The 15,700-nt window shown below is 45.7% G+C and overlaps 9 protein-coding genes across 9 annotated transcripts; 2 read left to right on the forward strand and 7 right to left on the reverse strand.

Moving 5' to 3' along the window:
- Positions 1–347, reverse strand: NEMAJ01_1811 (uncharacterized protein; the record flags this gene model as incomplete). The annotated part of the gene is made up of 1 exon (XM_047915649.1): positions 1–347. A coding segment is annotated over one exon (347 nt), but the record flags the coding sequence as incomplete, so codon positions are not given.
- A 301-nt stretch (positions 348–648) lies between these two features.
- Positions 649–2,997, reverse strand: NEMAJ01_1812 (uncharacterized protein; the record flags this gene model as incomplete). Its single annotated transcript, XM_047915650.1, has 1 exon — positions 649–2,997. One exon carries the CDS (start codon positions 2,995–2,997, stop codon positions 649–651), a length of 2,349 nt encoding a protein of 782 aa, XP_047771607.1.
- Positions 2,998–3,648: 651 nt separating this feature from the next.
- On the reverse strand, positions 3,649–5,748 carry NEMAJ01_1813 (uncharacterized protein; the record flags this gene model as incomplete). Its single annotated transcript, XM_047915651.1, has 1 exon — positions 3,649–5,748. The coding sequence occupies one exon, from the start codon at positions 5,746–5,748 to the stop codon at positions 3,649–3,651; it is 2,100 nt and encodes a 699-aa protein (XP_047771608.1).
- Positions 5,749–6,204: 456 nt separating this feature from the next.
- Positions 6,205–7,617, reverse strand: NEMAJ01_1814 (uncharacterized protein; the record flags this gene model as incomplete). The annotated part of the gene is made up of 1 exon (XM_047915652.1): positions 6,205–7,617. One exon carries the CDS (start codon positions 7,615–7,617, stop codon positions 6,205–6,207), a length of 1,413 nt encoding a protein of 470 aa, XP_047771609.1.
- Positions 7,618–7,643: 26 nt separating this feature from the next.
- Positions 7,644–8,645, forward strand: NEMAJ01_1815 (uncharacterized protein; the record flags this gene model as incomplete). The annotated part of the gene is made up of 1 exon (XM_047915653.1): positions 7,644–8,645. The coding sequence occupies one exon, from the start codon at positions 7,644–7,646 to the stop codon at positions 8,643–8,645; it is 1,002 nt and encodes a 333-aa protein (XP_047771610.1).
- An 871-nt stretch (positions 8,646–9,516) lies between these two features.
- NEMAJ01_1816 (uncharacterized protein) lies at positions 9,517–10,473 on the forward strand (the record flags this gene model as incomplete). Its single annotated transcript, XM_047915654.1, has 1 exon — positions 9,517–10,473. One exon carries the CDS (start codon positions 9,517–9,519, stop codon positions 10,471–10,473), a length of 957 nt encoding a protein of 318 aa, XP_047771611.1.
- A 149-nt stretch (positions 10,474–10,622) lies between these two features.
- On the reverse strand, positions 10,623–11,501 carry NEMAJ01_1817 (uncharacterized protein; the record flags this gene model as incomplete). The annotated part of the gene is made up of 1 exon (XM_047915655.1): positions 10,623–11,501. The coding sequence occupies one exon, from the start codon at positions 11,499–11,501 to the stop codon at positions 10,623–10,625; it is 879 nt and encodes a 292-aa protein (XP_047771612.1).
- Positions 11,502–12,062: 561 nt separating this feature from the next.
- On the reverse strand, positions 12,063–12,632 carry NEMAJ01_1818 (guanylate kinase; the record flags this gene model as incomplete). Its single annotated transcript, XM_047915656.1, has 1 exon — positions 12,063–12,632. The coding sequence occupies one exon, from the start codon at positions 12,630–12,632 to the stop codon at positions 12,063–12,065; it is 570 nt and encodes a 189-aa protein (XP_047771613.1).
- A 665-nt stretch (positions 12,633–13,297) lies between these two features.
- On the reverse strand, positions 13,298–15,571 carry NEMAJ01_1819 (uncharacterized protein; the record flags this gene model as incomplete). Its single annotated transcript, XM_047915657.1, has 1 exon — positions 13,298–15,571. One exon carries the CDS (start codon positions 15,569–15,571, stop codon positions 13,298–13,300), a length of 2,274 nt encoding a protein of 757 aa, XP_047771614.1.
- Positions 15,572–15,700: the final 129 nt, after the last annotated feature.

Consider the following 15,700-nt stretch of genomic DNA (forward strand, 5'->3'; position numbering starts at 1 on the left):
TAGTCTATTTCTGTGCTTAAGGCAGAACGACCGTATAAGAATTCGGAGGGAGCTTCTGCTATGGCTTCCTTCTTGAGGATTTCCAGGATCTCAGGACTTACTGCACAGTGTCTTTTGGCTATGTTGGTTAATACCGGGTCTAGACGCTCCTGCAGGAAAGCGTCTACTAATGCTTCAATTTCTGCAAGCTTTTCCTCTGGGATATCCTTGAGGGAGTGTTTTATGCGGGAAGAGAGCACTTCTAAGAGAGTGCTTATCGGGTCTTTTGCTTTAGAGTTTACTGTGTCTATCAGCATATGGTATTTCAGATCGTATAGAGATGTGTTGATGTGTTGGTATTTTCCCATGCCCTCTAAAAACTTCTGAGTATTTATGCTTTGAAAATATCATTTATCTTGAAAATATCATTTATCACGCAGTTTGTGGAAAATAAAAGTAAATATTTGGCACTATTTTTTGTACAGTGTGTGCTAAATGACAGGACTTGCTGCACATCGCGCAACAAAGAGCATATAGTATACAGTGTGCAACAACTGACAGATGACAGCAGCGCAATGCTTTCTATGCACTGTGAAATAAATGGCAGATGTCAGCAGCACAGTACTTTATAGACACAGAACAGTAAATGGGCTTATTTTTTTATTTTTCTCACGCGAATTCCGAATTGCACACCAGGCCTAGAGACAGAATCATAAAGATGAAGAAAAGTGCGAGGATCGAATTTTGAAGCGTAAGGTGGTACTTGCGGTTTCCACCAGTTCTTACATCTACAGCTTCATTTGCAGCTTCATCTACAGCTTCATCTGCAGCTTCATCTGCAGCTTCATCTACAGCTTCATCTGCAGCTTCATCTACAGCTTCATCTACAGCTTCATTTGCAGCTTCATCTGCAGCTTCATTTGCAGCTTCATCTACAGCTTCATCTACAGCTTCATCTGAAGCTTCACCCAAAGTTTCAGCTATCTTCTTGTCGAGCTGATCTACCATCTTTGGCATTTCATCCCAAAAGTATTCGTTTTCGGCGATAAACTTCGAAGTCAGCAGACGGTGGGGCTCCTTCTCAATGATTTCTTCAAGCATTTGTTCCACTTTTTCACTGAGCTCCGGGTTATTCGGGATCTCTTCAATTTTCCGCATAACTTCCCTAGCCAGTGGGACCATTTCAGCCTCTGCCTCCTTCTTAAGTACGTCTATATGCTTAAGACACTCATTCTTATACTTTGTCAGATAAGCGTAACGGAGACACTCTTCCTTTTGGGCTTCTTCCTTGCTTAAATCCGCAAATGAAAGCAGTTTCTGGTTAAGAATCCGTATCTTTTCTTCAGTTTCCGATAGACTTTTCTTCAATTCTACTCTCTCAGACTCCTTGGTCTCATCTTCCAGCTCTTCAGTCCATATGTCATGGAGCATGTTCATATTTGAGAGCATAGCTTTGACCTCACGCGGAGTAACTCCATCTTCCAGGCTTTCACGCGTTATGTTCTCGATAGCACCTGAATAACCCGAATCAGGCATTTCCGTTTCCCTTGCAAATTTTTCATACTCTGCAACCCTAAGATCACAGTCTTTTCTGGTTGTTCCTTCATCAACCCCCCGCAGCCTTTTAAGATGCTCTTCTGCCTCCATGGCGTTTCTGTGCATCTGCCTTGCCGTTTCGTGTTTTGTGCGTGGATGGGTTTTCAGAGCATAAAAAGCCTTTTCATAACCTGATTCTATCTCCCCAATTGGAAATTTCTCCTGTATTTTCCTAAAATCATCGTTAAAGCGCGCAAATTTGTTTCTCACGCGAGTATCTGACAGCTTCTCCAGTGTATGGTCTATTTCCAAGGTGTCCTCGATCCCGTCCAGTTCTTTGAAGGAGCTGTTCCGAATCGAGATTAGCCCGCTAGAAAATTCCACCAGAACCTTCAAAAACTCTTCCATTTCCGTTTTTTCAGGTTCTTGCAAGTCTTCTTTCATCATTTTCATAGCACTATACAATAGATCCACCATAAAAATGGCTGATTTCCCGGTTATTATATTTTTAAAATGTCTACGTCCGGAAATTAACGAATGCCGAGCCGAATCATTCGCTTCCTTCACACACTCAACCATGGCCTCTATCTTACTTAGGCCCGTCTTTTCTGCCAGATACTCACTGATCCTTCCTCTATGTAAGCAAACATATGGGCTATTCATCCCCTGCTTTTCCAAAGCCTCTATCTGGTCTAGTTGTATATACTTGCCGTTATTTTCCGTTAATTCTTTCAGGTAAAAATATACGTTAGGTCTTAGCCTGTCATTGGAAAGATGCGCTCTAAACTTCTCAACTATCCGATTTAAAGCGTACTTTTCTAAATCTAAAATAATTTCTTTAGCACACAATATATACTGGTTCATCATAGTCTTTTCTAGAGCAGCTATTTCTTCTTCCTCTGTCTTCAGGAAACTGTTTAAGCTCTTATCGATGGATTTTAATTCTTCAGTGTCCAGGGCGAGGGCACGTTCGAGCTTGGTCTTGTCGAATTTTTCTATTGTTTTGTTCTGGAGTATCTCCGTGCAGCGGGAAATGGTGTATTGCTGGGCTTCCTTGCAGTAATTATACAGTTTGATCTTTTTTCTGACAGTTTGCATAGAGAAGTTTCTGTATTCGATCTCCTGCTGTAGAATGAAAATCTGTATTTCTCTGCTTAGATTGAAGAGTTCTCGTGTGCGTTCGAGAGGGACTTCGTATGCGACTTCTTTCGTGAGGATTTTGATTGTTTCAGGAATTGCTGCACACTGTGCATTAATTATCGTGCTGAATGTGTTTTTAAGGTTTTCCTGCAGGAAAGCGTCCACAAGCGCACTGACTTCAGCACGCTTTTCCTCTGGGACGTCTTCGAAGGAGTTTTTTATGCGGGAAGAAAGCACTGCAAAGACTGCGAGTGAGTCTTTTGCTTTGGGGGTTGCTGTCTCTTGCTGTAGCTCGTGCTTCAGTGTATCTATATCTAAGTTGATGTGTCTGTTATTATTCATGCTTTTTGAATTTTACTTTCTATTTATACTTTGAAAAATATGATTAGTTACAAAAGCGGAAGTGTTAAATGAACGTGTACTCTTCACTATTTCTCAAAGTGGTTAAATATCTGTGTATTTAATATATCCCATAATGTCTAAGTTATGCAGCCTCTTAATTAGGCCCGAACAAGAAATAGCAGTTTGGGAGTAGATATGCTCTCAGCACACAGCATCATTTACTGCACGCTGTATGAAAAGTCAGAATAAAGACTTGCAGGCATTTTTTACATAGCGTATTGTTGTATGGTGAAAGCATAGTTGTTCGTAATTAGTTATTGCTTATTCGAGGTAATTAAAGAGTCAACAGAATTCGGATACTATGAGACAAATTAAATAATGTCTATCTAAGCACTCCAATACAAAATAAAGGCCGTGAATTTCACTTAGCACTTCCTGTATTACAACTCGTATATTAAATGGAGAATGTGCACACCATGCAACAGCTGGCATTTTACACCCACGGGGCAGCAAATAACAGACAGGCGCAGTGCAGCACTTTATGCACAGCATAGCACAAATAGCAGGGCTTTCCACCTACTACACAGAAAATAGCACATTTTATGCCCACTCTGCAATAAATAAGCACATACTGTAAATAGAATTTTTTATTTACTCTCCGGAAATGCGCGCGTACGCAGTGCCCGCAGAGACTGCGCCAAGAACGAACACGATCGCGATCAGAGTCTTCTGAACAGCGGATATAACCGATGCTCTTCTTTCCGTCTTCTCCCGCGTCTTTTCGTTTTCCCGCGTTCTTTCTGCACGAGATAAAACGTCAGGTACTGCCTTTTTGAATTCCAAGAAGGAGCTCGCCATATCAGGACTAAAGAATATTTCGGGTGCTTTCTTTATAACCTGCTCAATAACCCACTCCTTTCTCTCCAAGTCAGAAAGCTTCTCTGTTCTTTTAAGCTCTTCCTTGAAGGACTCGATCTTGCACTGAAGAAGGGCCTTGTGCTGGACCAGCTCGAGAATCCGCGAACGGCTTCCAATTTCTCTATACGCTGGGTTATTCGGGCTTTCTCCCATCTCGCACGTCTTTCTCTCCCTCTGCTCCTTTAGGCTTATAATTCCCTCGATAAACGAGTACTCGTTTGTCTCAAAACCCTCCAGATCCACGAGGGACTTGGTATAGTTTTCCTTGCTTTTCATTTGGGTTATCCTCTTCGACAGAAAGCTCAGAGACAGTTCGTGCGCGTGGATTCGGGCATCTATCTCTGTAATCTCCAGAGAGCTGCTTGGACACTCTGAAAAATTTTGATTCGGGTTATTCGGGGAAAGCCTGAAAACGTACTCACACTCTAGCTCTCCGGGCCTTTGCATGGAAACGGCCTGGATCAGGGCGTCGATTTGCCTGATTTTGAATCTGGCACTTTCCACTGCGTCAGTTAAAAAAAGGGCGGGGTTTCGAGCGAGAATTTCTTTCAGGTGGACATTTCCTTTTTGGGAAAAACCAGTTTTTTCAGGTTCACCTATTTTCCATTTCAGAGCTTTCTGGCACGCCTCATCAGCAGCTGCTTCCAGTAGATTAAGCGAGTCCATCACAGAGATACGCCTCGTGCGGAATCTTTGCTCATACATTTCCAGGTGCACTTTGTACTTTTGCAGTTCCTCAGTGTGCCTGAAAAGATATGCATTTTCCCTTTGGGCGGAGTCGAACCTTCCCCATAGATCTTCTATACTCTTCTCCTCTTCCTCCAGGCTCGCTAAAATATCCGCAACTAATTCGCAGTCTGCAGTCTGCTTGCGTATAAGATCGCAGGACCGTATGCCAAAGCCCGAATAACCCGAGTATATGCTGCCTCTGAGCAATTCTTCTCCCTCTTCCCTGAAGACGCTGCTTCTGCTGAGTTTCCCACTAGAAAGACCCTTTTCCACGCTAGAGTCCCGGGTTTCCGTGGGCTTACTGCCCCCCCGTGAGAGATTGGCTAGTTTTTCGTCGATAAGGCCCTTTATCCTCTCCCCAGCGTACTCCAGGACTTTCTTCTGCAATTTCTCGCATGTCAGCAGGGTTACTTCGGATCTTTCTCCGCCCTTTCTATTTCTGCAGGCTTCTCCTCCCCAGAGGGACTCCTCCCAGGAAAAAAAGCCTTCGAGTTCGCGGTCGAGATTTTGTATTTCTTTTTTTCTTTCTTCGACTTTCTCCATGGAAAAATTCGGGGAAAACTTTTCCCACAGGGCGCTACTTAGAAGGGGGGTCCCCGTGAGGGAAAGTGCCTCGATTTTTTCATGGAATTTCAGGTACTCAGAAAGCGCAATCACTTTCTGGAAGATGACCAACTCCAAAAAGCCAGCAGATGTTTTCATCATCTGGTAAACGTGCTTTTTGACTTTCTTCAGGTGCAGCAAATTTTTTCTATTTCCGGCGGCATCGGGTGAAGAGCCAGAAAGCTCCAAAAGTGCTTGGTTGTATGCGGGCACTGCATATGCGCGCACAGAGTTAGCGAATTCCGGGCTGTGAAGGAACTCTTCCATTTCTTTCACAGTGCCTGCAAGAACTTCCTGGAGAGCCCTGTTTTCTTCTGCAGGGAAAAAGATTGCAGATTCTTCCGGGGCTCGGGTTATTCGGGCTTCTCCAACGCTTTCTTGCACGGCCCCGCCAAGGGCCTCCACCATCTTCTGGAGCACGGCAGGCCTTCCCCCTTCGCAGTGCTGCAGGGCGGAAGAACTGAATATTTTGTCTGTTTTGGATCTTCTGGGATGTTCCATGGGACATTGTGGTTTCCATCTATTTATACTTTACATTTCTGTTGCACACTCTAAGCAAAAAGAGTAAAATAAACAAATACTAACACTTTTTAATTTTTCCAAATGAGCATCTATAACACACTGTGCAACAAATGACGAGAGCTCAAATCCATTATTTACTCCATGCGATGTAATAAGTACCAGAGAATGCCAACAAGTACCAGCAGTTACTCCATATGATGTAATAAGTGCCAGCAGTTATCCCATATGATATAATAAGTACCAGAAATTACTCCATATGATATAATAAACACAGCAGCAGTTACTCCATATGATATAACAAGTACCAGAAATTACTCCATATGATATAATAAACACAGCAGCATATACTATACAGTGCAGCAGCCAGCATGACCTATTCTATACTGCCTAACAAATACTGTGGTTTATTCTATACTGTATAATAAATACTGTGGTTTATTCTGTTGTATCTAGAACCTCCTGCGCCTCTACAGTCTCCAAGTCAGACCCGTTTAGAGTCTCTGCCTCTGCCTTCGGGTTATTCGGGGTATTCGAACCCTCCACCGGGGGCTTGCGCTTCCCCTGGCCCTTCTTTGAGCTGCTGGGGCTTCTTTTCTGTCGCTTGCTCGTAAGACTCTCCTTCTCCCCCGCAGGCCCACTTGAGATCTTGCTCGGGTCCACACTCTGAACCTCCGGAGCAGATCCCAGCTCTTCCCCCGCCCGGAGATCTTCTACCGCATTTTTCCGCTTTATCCCCCGCTTCCCCCTCGCAGGCGGTGCTGGAGTTTCCGGGAGTCCTCCCCCGAAGGCACTCTCTGGAGCCCGCCCAGACTCCTCCCCCGCACTCCCCGCACTCAAAAGACTCTCTCCCCCCAGAGAGAGCTCTTCTCCCGCACTCTCAGGCACAGATCCTTCCAAGATCCCTGTTTTTTCACTTTTTTCCTCTCTATCAACTACCAGGTTATTCGGGTTATTATTCGGGCTTTCTCCATCTCCTCCAGGCAAATCCTCCCCCCGACTCTCCTCGCTCCCTTCGCTCTCATCGCTCTCCTTAACCGCCCTCTTAGCACCTCCGCCCTTGCTTTTCTTCGTGACATAAGACGCTATTTTCTTCCCCAAAGAAGCACTTCTGCAGCCCACAGGAAAAACTTCCTGCAACTCCTTCACAATATTCTTCTTGACCTTATGCTCCAGAACTCGCTTCTTCCCAGAGGAGAAAAGACGCACGTAAAAGAGCAGATACTGCACCTCCACATACCCCGCAAGAACATCGAGTAATTCATCATCAAACACAATTTTCTCTTCTTTTTTCTCCTTCACTCGCCTTGAAATTTCCTCCTTCACCCTCTCGAGGGCTTCTCTCTCCTGCGCTTCTGCTCCGTCCTGGATCTTCCTGAGGCCAGATTCTCCCATCCAGTGCCGAATTCCCTCGAAAAGACGCGGATTTCCCCCGGGAATTTTCTCCTTCACCTCCTCCAGGAGACTCTCTGCGCTCAGATCCTGCGATGTAAGAACCTCCAAAACGACAAGATCCCGGGCAAAAGAGTCCACTTCCTCAGGTCCCACGGAATGGCACTTCTCCAGAGCCTCCATCTTCTTTATCTGGTACCTCTCACGGCTTATCTCCCTCTTCTCCTTCTTCTCAGAGGCTTCTTTTCTCTCCCTCTCCACCCCGAAATTCTCTGGAGCCTCCCCGGAGAGGCAGTAGAAGTTCCTGTACGTGCACTCAAAGGCTCCAACTACTTTATCCTCCTCAAAGAAGGGATCCTCCACATTGTACGCATCCGTTACTTTCCTCCTCTTCTGTGCCTCCTTCGGGCGAATCTCTACCTCTCTCTCCGCCATGTCCACGGGAATTACTTCGTCCATTCTTTAGAAATGCAAATTATTTATTTATGAGGGAAATTCTGTTTACAGGAAGAGTCCCTGCAGTGAGTGCCTCCGGAAGAAGTGAATTCTCGTGCGAGATCACGCGGAGAGAAGAGACTTTTCAGATGAAGATGTACGACCCCAGGAATTTTACGATCTTTCTCTGCCGGTTGACAGAGTCAGAGTACTTCGCCGTGAAGGAGAGGCAGAGCATACGCGTGGATTACGCTGGATTCGTGCGTGCCCTGTGCGATCTCCTGAAGAGAGTGCAGAGGGGAGATCTCTACATGGAAGTAGATGAAAGCGTGAAAATCATCGAGAGAAACCCCTTCCGAAACATCCTGCACTTGGAGCTGAACCTGCACAAGATATCAGAGGCGGAGTACAGGGGATACGCAGCAGAAATACTCAGTGAAATCACGCGGAAAAAGGAAAGTGCTGAAAGAGAAAGCGCAGGACTCCGGGAGGAGATCAGGAGAATTCGGGAGAGGGAAGAAGCAGAGCAGGAAAGTGCGAGGAGAAGGGACGAGGAGAGGAGGAATATCCGGGAGAGGGAAGAGGCAGAGCAGGAAAGTGCGAGGAAAAGGGCAGAAGAGGCCCTTTCACGCGAGGAGGAGGCAGTTCGGGAGAACGAGAGACTCCAGAAGCAGAGCCGAGTCCTGGAGGAGGACCTGAAGAAGGCGAACGAGATCATACGGAAGAACTTCGAGGAGCTGAAGTCCCGCGTAAAAGCAGAGAGTCTCCTCAGGCAGGAACTGAACGAGCACAGGGAAGAGAGAGCCTCCCTCGAGGAAGAGTGTCACCGCCTGGAGATGCAGGTCCTTGAAGCAGGAGAGGAGATTAAGCTTATGAAGGAGATGGAGTCCGAGAGAAAGGAGGCGATAGGAAGCCTGAAGGCCCTGAATAAGTCACTCAGCAGGAAGCTGGAGAGTACGTACAGAATATACAATAGAGTGTACAAGGAGACAGACGATGATACGAAGACGGAGGAGAGTTCTATAGTAGCCCCAGAGAGTGTGCAGTATTAAGGATAAGGCAGTGAGTGTAGAGTAGGCGTAATTCAGGGATTTCCTACCCGAAATAAAGAGAATCGCATAGATTATTAGAAAGTTTATTCAGGCTGTTATTCAGGCTATTATTCAGGCAGAGTCTTCCTTCTTTCATTCTTTTATTCTTTTACTTACTCATTCTTTTACTCCTTTTACTTCTTTTACTTCTTTACTTCTTTACTTCTTTTACTTCTTTTACTTCTTTTACTCCTTTTTATTCTTTCATTCTTTTACTTACTCATTCTTTTTGTCGTATTTCCGGGTTTCCTTTTGTGTTTGGTCTAATACAAGCTCCAATAAAGATTTATTAATCTTTGGAGAATCCCGGCGATCGACCTTTGCTTGACTTGAATAGTGCATATTCATATTTCTTGCCATTTTCTTCTGCTCTCTTTTACTAAAAATCGTCTGCGTATTTATACTTTTGTAAACGATCACTATTTAGTTTTATGCTTCAGATCCTGTGAAATTACCTCAAGTTGATCGTGCCGTCTCCAACTTTGTGGTGATTCCAATAATTCACCACACTTTTACTTTTCATTCTTTTATTCTTTTACTTCTTTACTATTTTACTATTTTACTTTACTTCCTTACCCATTCATTCTTTACTCATTCTTTACTATTCTTTTGCAGCTGCCTCTTGTGGAGGAGTTGGCATGTGCGCTGGGAAGTGCTGTATCCTCGGGAAAAGGCACTCTTAGAGCACACTCTCTGAAAACTCGGAAAGTTCTCTCCTCCTGCCGCATGACCCCGCAGAAATTCCCACCCTGAAAAGACTAATCCTGGCACTCTCCCCATAAAACTATCTTCCAAGAGAAAGTCTATTTTTTATTTTTTTATTTTTCAGACCATGCTTTCCACAATCACCCAAGTAGAGAACTCCCTCCTGATCCTCAACGGAGAAACCCTGCACAAATTCACAGACGGAAAGCGAACGGACATTCCCCTCCACAGCAAAGCCCTTTTCATAGAGAAATCGTACATTTTAACGGAGAAAAAAGAAGTCCTCCACGTAGAGAACGAGACAGTCCGCCTCCTGGGAACCCTCCAGAAGACTCCCAGCATCCTCGCAGAAGAGAGCGGCTGCTTATACGTAACAGACAGAACAGGAGCCGTATACAGAATGCACAGTAAACCCCACACTCCAGAATCCCCGAATATCCCAGAGCATATTTTCGGATCTATCTCCCTGATAACAGAAATGAAAATATCAGGTAATTTTATCATAACCTCAGATAAAGACAGTAAAATCCGCATCACAAACAAGGAGTACCCCCATAGGATAGAAGAGTACGTCCTCCTCCACAGCAGACCCATCCTATCTGCAACTCTCCTGCACGGATGCATAGTCGCAGGCGGATACGACCCGTATCTCTCCATCTACTCCCTCGACACAAAAAAAACAAAAATTTTGGACCTGAAAACCCTGACCCTGAAATCCGTTAAAAATCTCAACTTCCCAGGCGTACAGGACCCAGCAAACATCCCAAACATAAACACAGAGACTTCCCCCGCAGTAAAAAAGATACTCGCAGCAGGAGACTTCCTCCTCCTCATATCCCCAGGTAAGACCCTCCTCGTAAAAATCCCCCACTCCGGAGAAGGCACCCTCCCCGCATTCCCAGTCCTCCCCCAGGAAGAAGTCGTCGACGCAGCAGCAGAAAACTCCAAATTCACACTCCTCACGGCAGCAGGAAGAGTCTTCGAACTCGCCCCAAATAACAGCATAGACCCATCCCCCCTCGCAGAACTCCAAAACTACGCCCACACAACAGATACTTCCATAGTAGCAAAGGCCCTGAACTAGACAGAACACCACACACACCCACAACACCCAAAAAGAGGCTTCCATGGCGTAGCTGGTTATCGCGTTCGGCTGTTAACCGAAAGGCCGTTGGTTCGAATCCGACTGGAAGCGCTTTTTACACAAAATACCCAATAAATCCCCTTTATTCCCTACTTCCGCCTCTCCCGATACAGCAGCAGCCCAGCACAAACAGCAGCTAAAACTCCAGCCCCCGCAAGAAAAAGAAACCGACGACTCCCCCCGACAGAATTCCCCCCGGAAAGAAACCGACCCCCAACAGAACCCTCCAATTCCTCGCTCCGTCGCACAAGAGACCCCATTTTCTCAGCCCCAAGAACCCCCTTCACATCGCACAGGCTGAATCCGTTAGACTTCTTCTCTCGCTCCCGTATGATCTTAATAGACGCAAGAAAGAAGAGATACACACGGTGTAAACGACCCCCCAGAAGATGCGCATATACATAGACAAGATCAGGATACGCAAAGGTCCGGCTGAACCACAGCGCAGTGCTCGCTAACTCCACGAGAATCCCCTCAATCTCCCGGAGCTCAACAGGCTTTCCAATGTAGTATCCCGGAATCCCTCGGAGAACGTGCTCCTGCTTCAGGGCGAGGCGGTAACTGTCCCGAAGATACGGATACAGGAAGGTCTCGTATATAAGAATGCACTCTCTCTCCACGCAGGAGTAGGATATCTCGGGATTTGCCTGTACTTCCGTATATATGATCGGAATCAGAAAGTCCATCACCTCCTGATAGTACTCGTCTATAGCGAAGAGTTTGCCTGCAATTGTCCGGAGGTGCTGGATGGGAGTGCTCGTTTTGTCTATCGGCTGCAGAGTGGACCCGTCCTCGCTGAAGACGCAGAAGCCCAGGCGCTCAATGTCGCTCTCTATTTTGTTCTCGGAATTTACTTCGTTACTTGCCTCGGGGGGGAGGCGATGAAGAAGCGCAGACTCTCCAGAGTGCCCCGACATAAACGCAGAAATAGCCTTGCTAAGCACTTGTATGCTCCGGGATATTTCCATGCAAATAAAGAATAAAAAGAATTAAAAGCTGCCTCGGAAAGAACCAATGGGAATGATTCGGGTTATTCAGAGAAGAAAAGATACGGGGGTGGGAGATAGGAATATTGGATTATTCGGGTTATAGAGGACTCTTCCTGAGAATATTTTGAGTTATTCAGAGAAGGCAGTATCAGACCGTTCAAGACAAGAAGAAAACTCTCCGAATAAAAAAGCAATTGCACACTCAGACTAACTATTACAGCATATAGAGCATTCAAGACAAGGAGAATGAAAAGCCACTATCCAACACGTGACATATGTGACATTATCCAATACGTGAAATACGTAAAATACGTGACATTATCCAATACGTGAAATACATGAAATATATGACATACATGAAATTATCCAACACATGAAATACATGACATACATGAAATACGTGAAATACATGACATTATCCAATACGTGAAATATGTGAAATACATGACATTATCCAACACATGACATTATCCAATACGTGACATACATGACATACATATCACGTGACACTATCCAACACATGACATACGTGTATTATCCTCACGCCCTCTGCACTTTCCAAGTCCTTTCTATGAAGTCATCAACCTTAGAAAGTGCCTCTTCCAGGAGATTGTTCTCTACGAGTACGTCAAACTCAGACGTACTCCCGTACATGTTTTCCTCCTTTGCCTTCATAAGCCTCCGGCTGAGCTCGTCCTGCGTGATTATCGCTCGCTGGGAGATTCTCTCGTGGAGGACACTCATGGGGGCGTATATGTACATATACACTGCATCCATTCCCGAGGACTTTATGCTTTGGACGCCTTTCTTCTCAATTTCCAGGAGGAGAACTTTCTCTTCCCCGGGGCAGGAGTACTCTTTTCCTGTCCCGTAGAAGTTTCCAGCGTACTCTGCATGCTCCACGAACTCTCCCGCCTGGACTTTCCTTAGAAAGACTTCCTGCGTCACAAAGTGGTAGTCTACCCCGTTAACTTCCCTCTCCCGGGGGATTCTCGTCGTATACGAGACAGAAGCCCTGAACAGCCCAGAGTACTTCCTCAGTATGTGCCTGACTATCGTAGACTTCCCAGAGCCACTTGCGCCTGCTATTACAAGAACATTCGGAGACATAAAAAAAACACGAGAGAAAAGACTATTGTACCATAAATACATACCATAAATAGCCCATCATAAGAAAGAAAGATTATGAAGAAAAGAAAGAAAGACAGTGGATATGAAAGGTAATGAATAAGAAGAAAAGAGGATAAGAATAAGATATGAAAGATTATGAAGATATGAGGATAAGAAGAATATAAGAAGAAAAGAAAGATTATGAAGAAAAGAAAGAAAGATTATGAAGAAAAGAAAGACAGTGGATATGAAGATAAGAAAGAAAAGAAGAAAAGAAAGACAATGAATAAGAAGACAGTGTATATGTATTATGATATCACAAGAAGACAATGGATAAGTATTAAGAAGGCGAGTATTAAGAGATAAGAAGACATGATTAAGACAGTTGTAACACAGGAAGATAGCTTTAGAACCATTGTTCTTTATTCTTTTTCGACCCGCTTAAATACTTTATGATCTCTGTATTTTCCCTAATCTTCTACTTCTGGAGTACCTTTATTAGTCTCTTATGCAATAGCCCGAATAAACTATGCTTTCAGCGTAGAATAAACTATAAAAATAACTTACAGATGCAAAACTCTAACTAAAAATAATTCGTATTGTAGATCTATTATTGCGAGAATCTCCAGTGCAAAGTACTACTATTTGCTTAAGCCTGAGAGAATTCACTTCTCGTTCTCCCACGGGATTCTCCTATTCAGCCTGTAAAGAGAGCAGATGAAGGCCACCCCAAGAGAAAGTGGGAGCAGAAGGTACGTGGCCTTTGAGTACAGGGAGTTTCTCTTTGCAGGAGAGCTTGGCACGGAAGTGCTGAGATTCCTCTTCAAAGGAGGAGGCTGAATCCACGTATTAGACCCTTCCCCGTGGAAAATCTGCAGGGGAATATTCCCGTCAGTTTTCCTGCTGAAATTTTCCCCCTTCACATCCTCCAGATACCCCGAATAACCCGAGCCTTCAGAGTTTTTGCTCTCATCCGCAGGCACGGGAGATGCTCTGGACTTCTCCTGGGGATTCATCGTTTTTTTATCCCGGGGTTCGAACCCGCGCACGCATCGAACGCACTTCACGTCAAGCTCCTGCTCTGAGCCCTTCTCTGAGCTGTCCCTGAAGGAAAAGGAAGAAAATTCCTGGGGAAGCTTCCTCCTTCGGGAAAAGTCGTTGAACAAAGTATTCCCGTCGGAAACAGGCTCTTTCCAGACGCTTCCATCTGGGCCGGATACTCGCTCAAGTACATCCACTCTCCCCATGCACGGGATAATCTGCAGCGTATACTCCTCCGTAAAGTCCACTTCTACTCGCGTCTTCAGGGATACGTTCACATTCCCTTGGAACTCTTCAGTGTACTCGGAGACCTCGACGTATTTCTTCCGCATTAGGTCGCGCATCTTCTCGAGGACTCCCCCGAGCGTTTCCTCGTCACTTTCATCGTCTCTCCCGAAAACCCCCAGGAGATCAACGAGAAAGTTCAGGGTTGAAGTCCTCCCCGCAGAGGACGCCCACCAGAAAGGGGCATCTTCTTCCAAAGGCTCTTCAAACGGCTTCCCACACTCTCCAGGCACTTCCCTGCACTTAAATTCCGTTTTTTCCTGCAAGTGCCTCCCAGCCCACTCGGAAATCAGGTAATTCACGAAGAATTCGCGGCCAAAGCAACTATCACTGCAGGTCTCCTCGCACTTTCCCTCGCACGGGAAAAGAACATCCCCAGATCCCAGGAGACTTTCTCTCCTGGAAGAAGGAATTTCTGCAGAGTTTATTTTCTGAAAAGTCTCCAAATCTTTTCCCCGTGGAGAAGTCCCTGCAGAAACACTCTCCAGAAGAACTGCCTTCTGGGAGGAGAAGAATCCCACGGGAGATGGCTCGTGATATATGCGGGAAAAGACCTGCAGAGTCTGGAGATGCACTGCCTTCTCCCTCTCCAGAGCTATTCTGTGGACTTCCTCCAAGTTCCTGCACCCCCCAAGAATCCGCTTTACTTCGGGAGTCACCTGCGCAGAGAGAAGGTCTTCGTACAGAACAAGAAACTGCGGATCTTCCTCGCAGTTGGAGAATCTCTTGCGGGAGATAGTCCGACGTATCTTTATCCCCCACAGAGCACTCCCGTGGGGATATGTTCTGCTGCAGAGGTCTTTGTTTAGGGCGGAAAGCGATGAAACTTTTTTCTCTCGGAAATTCTCTGCTTTTTCAGTCTCTTCCTGGAGACTTTTCTTCCGGGCGGAGTACAGGGCAAGAATTCGCTTCGCGTGCCAGAGAAGCAGCTGTAGGAAGCAGTCTCTCTCCCCGAGATCCTCCAGACACGCTCTCACCCGGGCTTTTTCTCGGTCGTACGCGCACTTTCTCCTGGGGGATGCTTTCGTGTCGAGTCTATTTTCTGAAAAGTCTCCAGGATTTTCTTCTCTGTACACTTTTTCGGCTATCGCATCCTCTCGGGCCTGGATTCTGTAGGCTTTTGTTTTTCTTGCACACTCTTCCTTCATCGCGTTTAGATGGGAGATAATCGCAATTACAGGCAGTACGCGCCTATCCAGAGACTCTTTTTTCTCCTGGAGATGCTCTATCTTCTGCGAGGACTTTTTCACGCATGCGATGCACTCGGATATTTCGCGATGGAGTGACTCTACGACAGAAGTCCCGCACATTTTGGGAACAGTTCTCTCTTTCAGAGCGTGTATGAGTCTCCTGCAGTGCTGCACTACTTCCTCGTGGATGAGCGTCCTTATAATGACGCAAACTGCCTCCTCCACGGACTTCGGCACTTTCCCGGACTTCTCCCGGAAAGAGACACAGACTCTGTCCAGTAGTGGGTATATAGACGCAGCCATTTCGTGCGGATCCCCATTGCAGAATCTGGGCAGCGTACAGGAGATTTCCTCCGCGGAAATTACACTCAGAATCTTCACATCCTCAAAATGTGCTTCTGTATCTCCCACACTCTTTTCCATAAAGATACAAAAAATGGTTCTTTTAAGCATGCATTTCATCACTGAAAAAACAGAGCAGAAAACGAGATAAGCCCACTGATGAGAGAAAAAGCAAAGAAATGGCCCTGCAAGAGACAAGCACAGCAGCCC

This window comes from Nematocida major, assembly GCF_021653875.1.
Source record: "Nematocida major strain JUm2507 chromosome Unknown 2435, whole genome shotgun sequence".
NCBI lineage: Eukaryota > Fungi > Microsporidia > Nematocida > Nematocida major.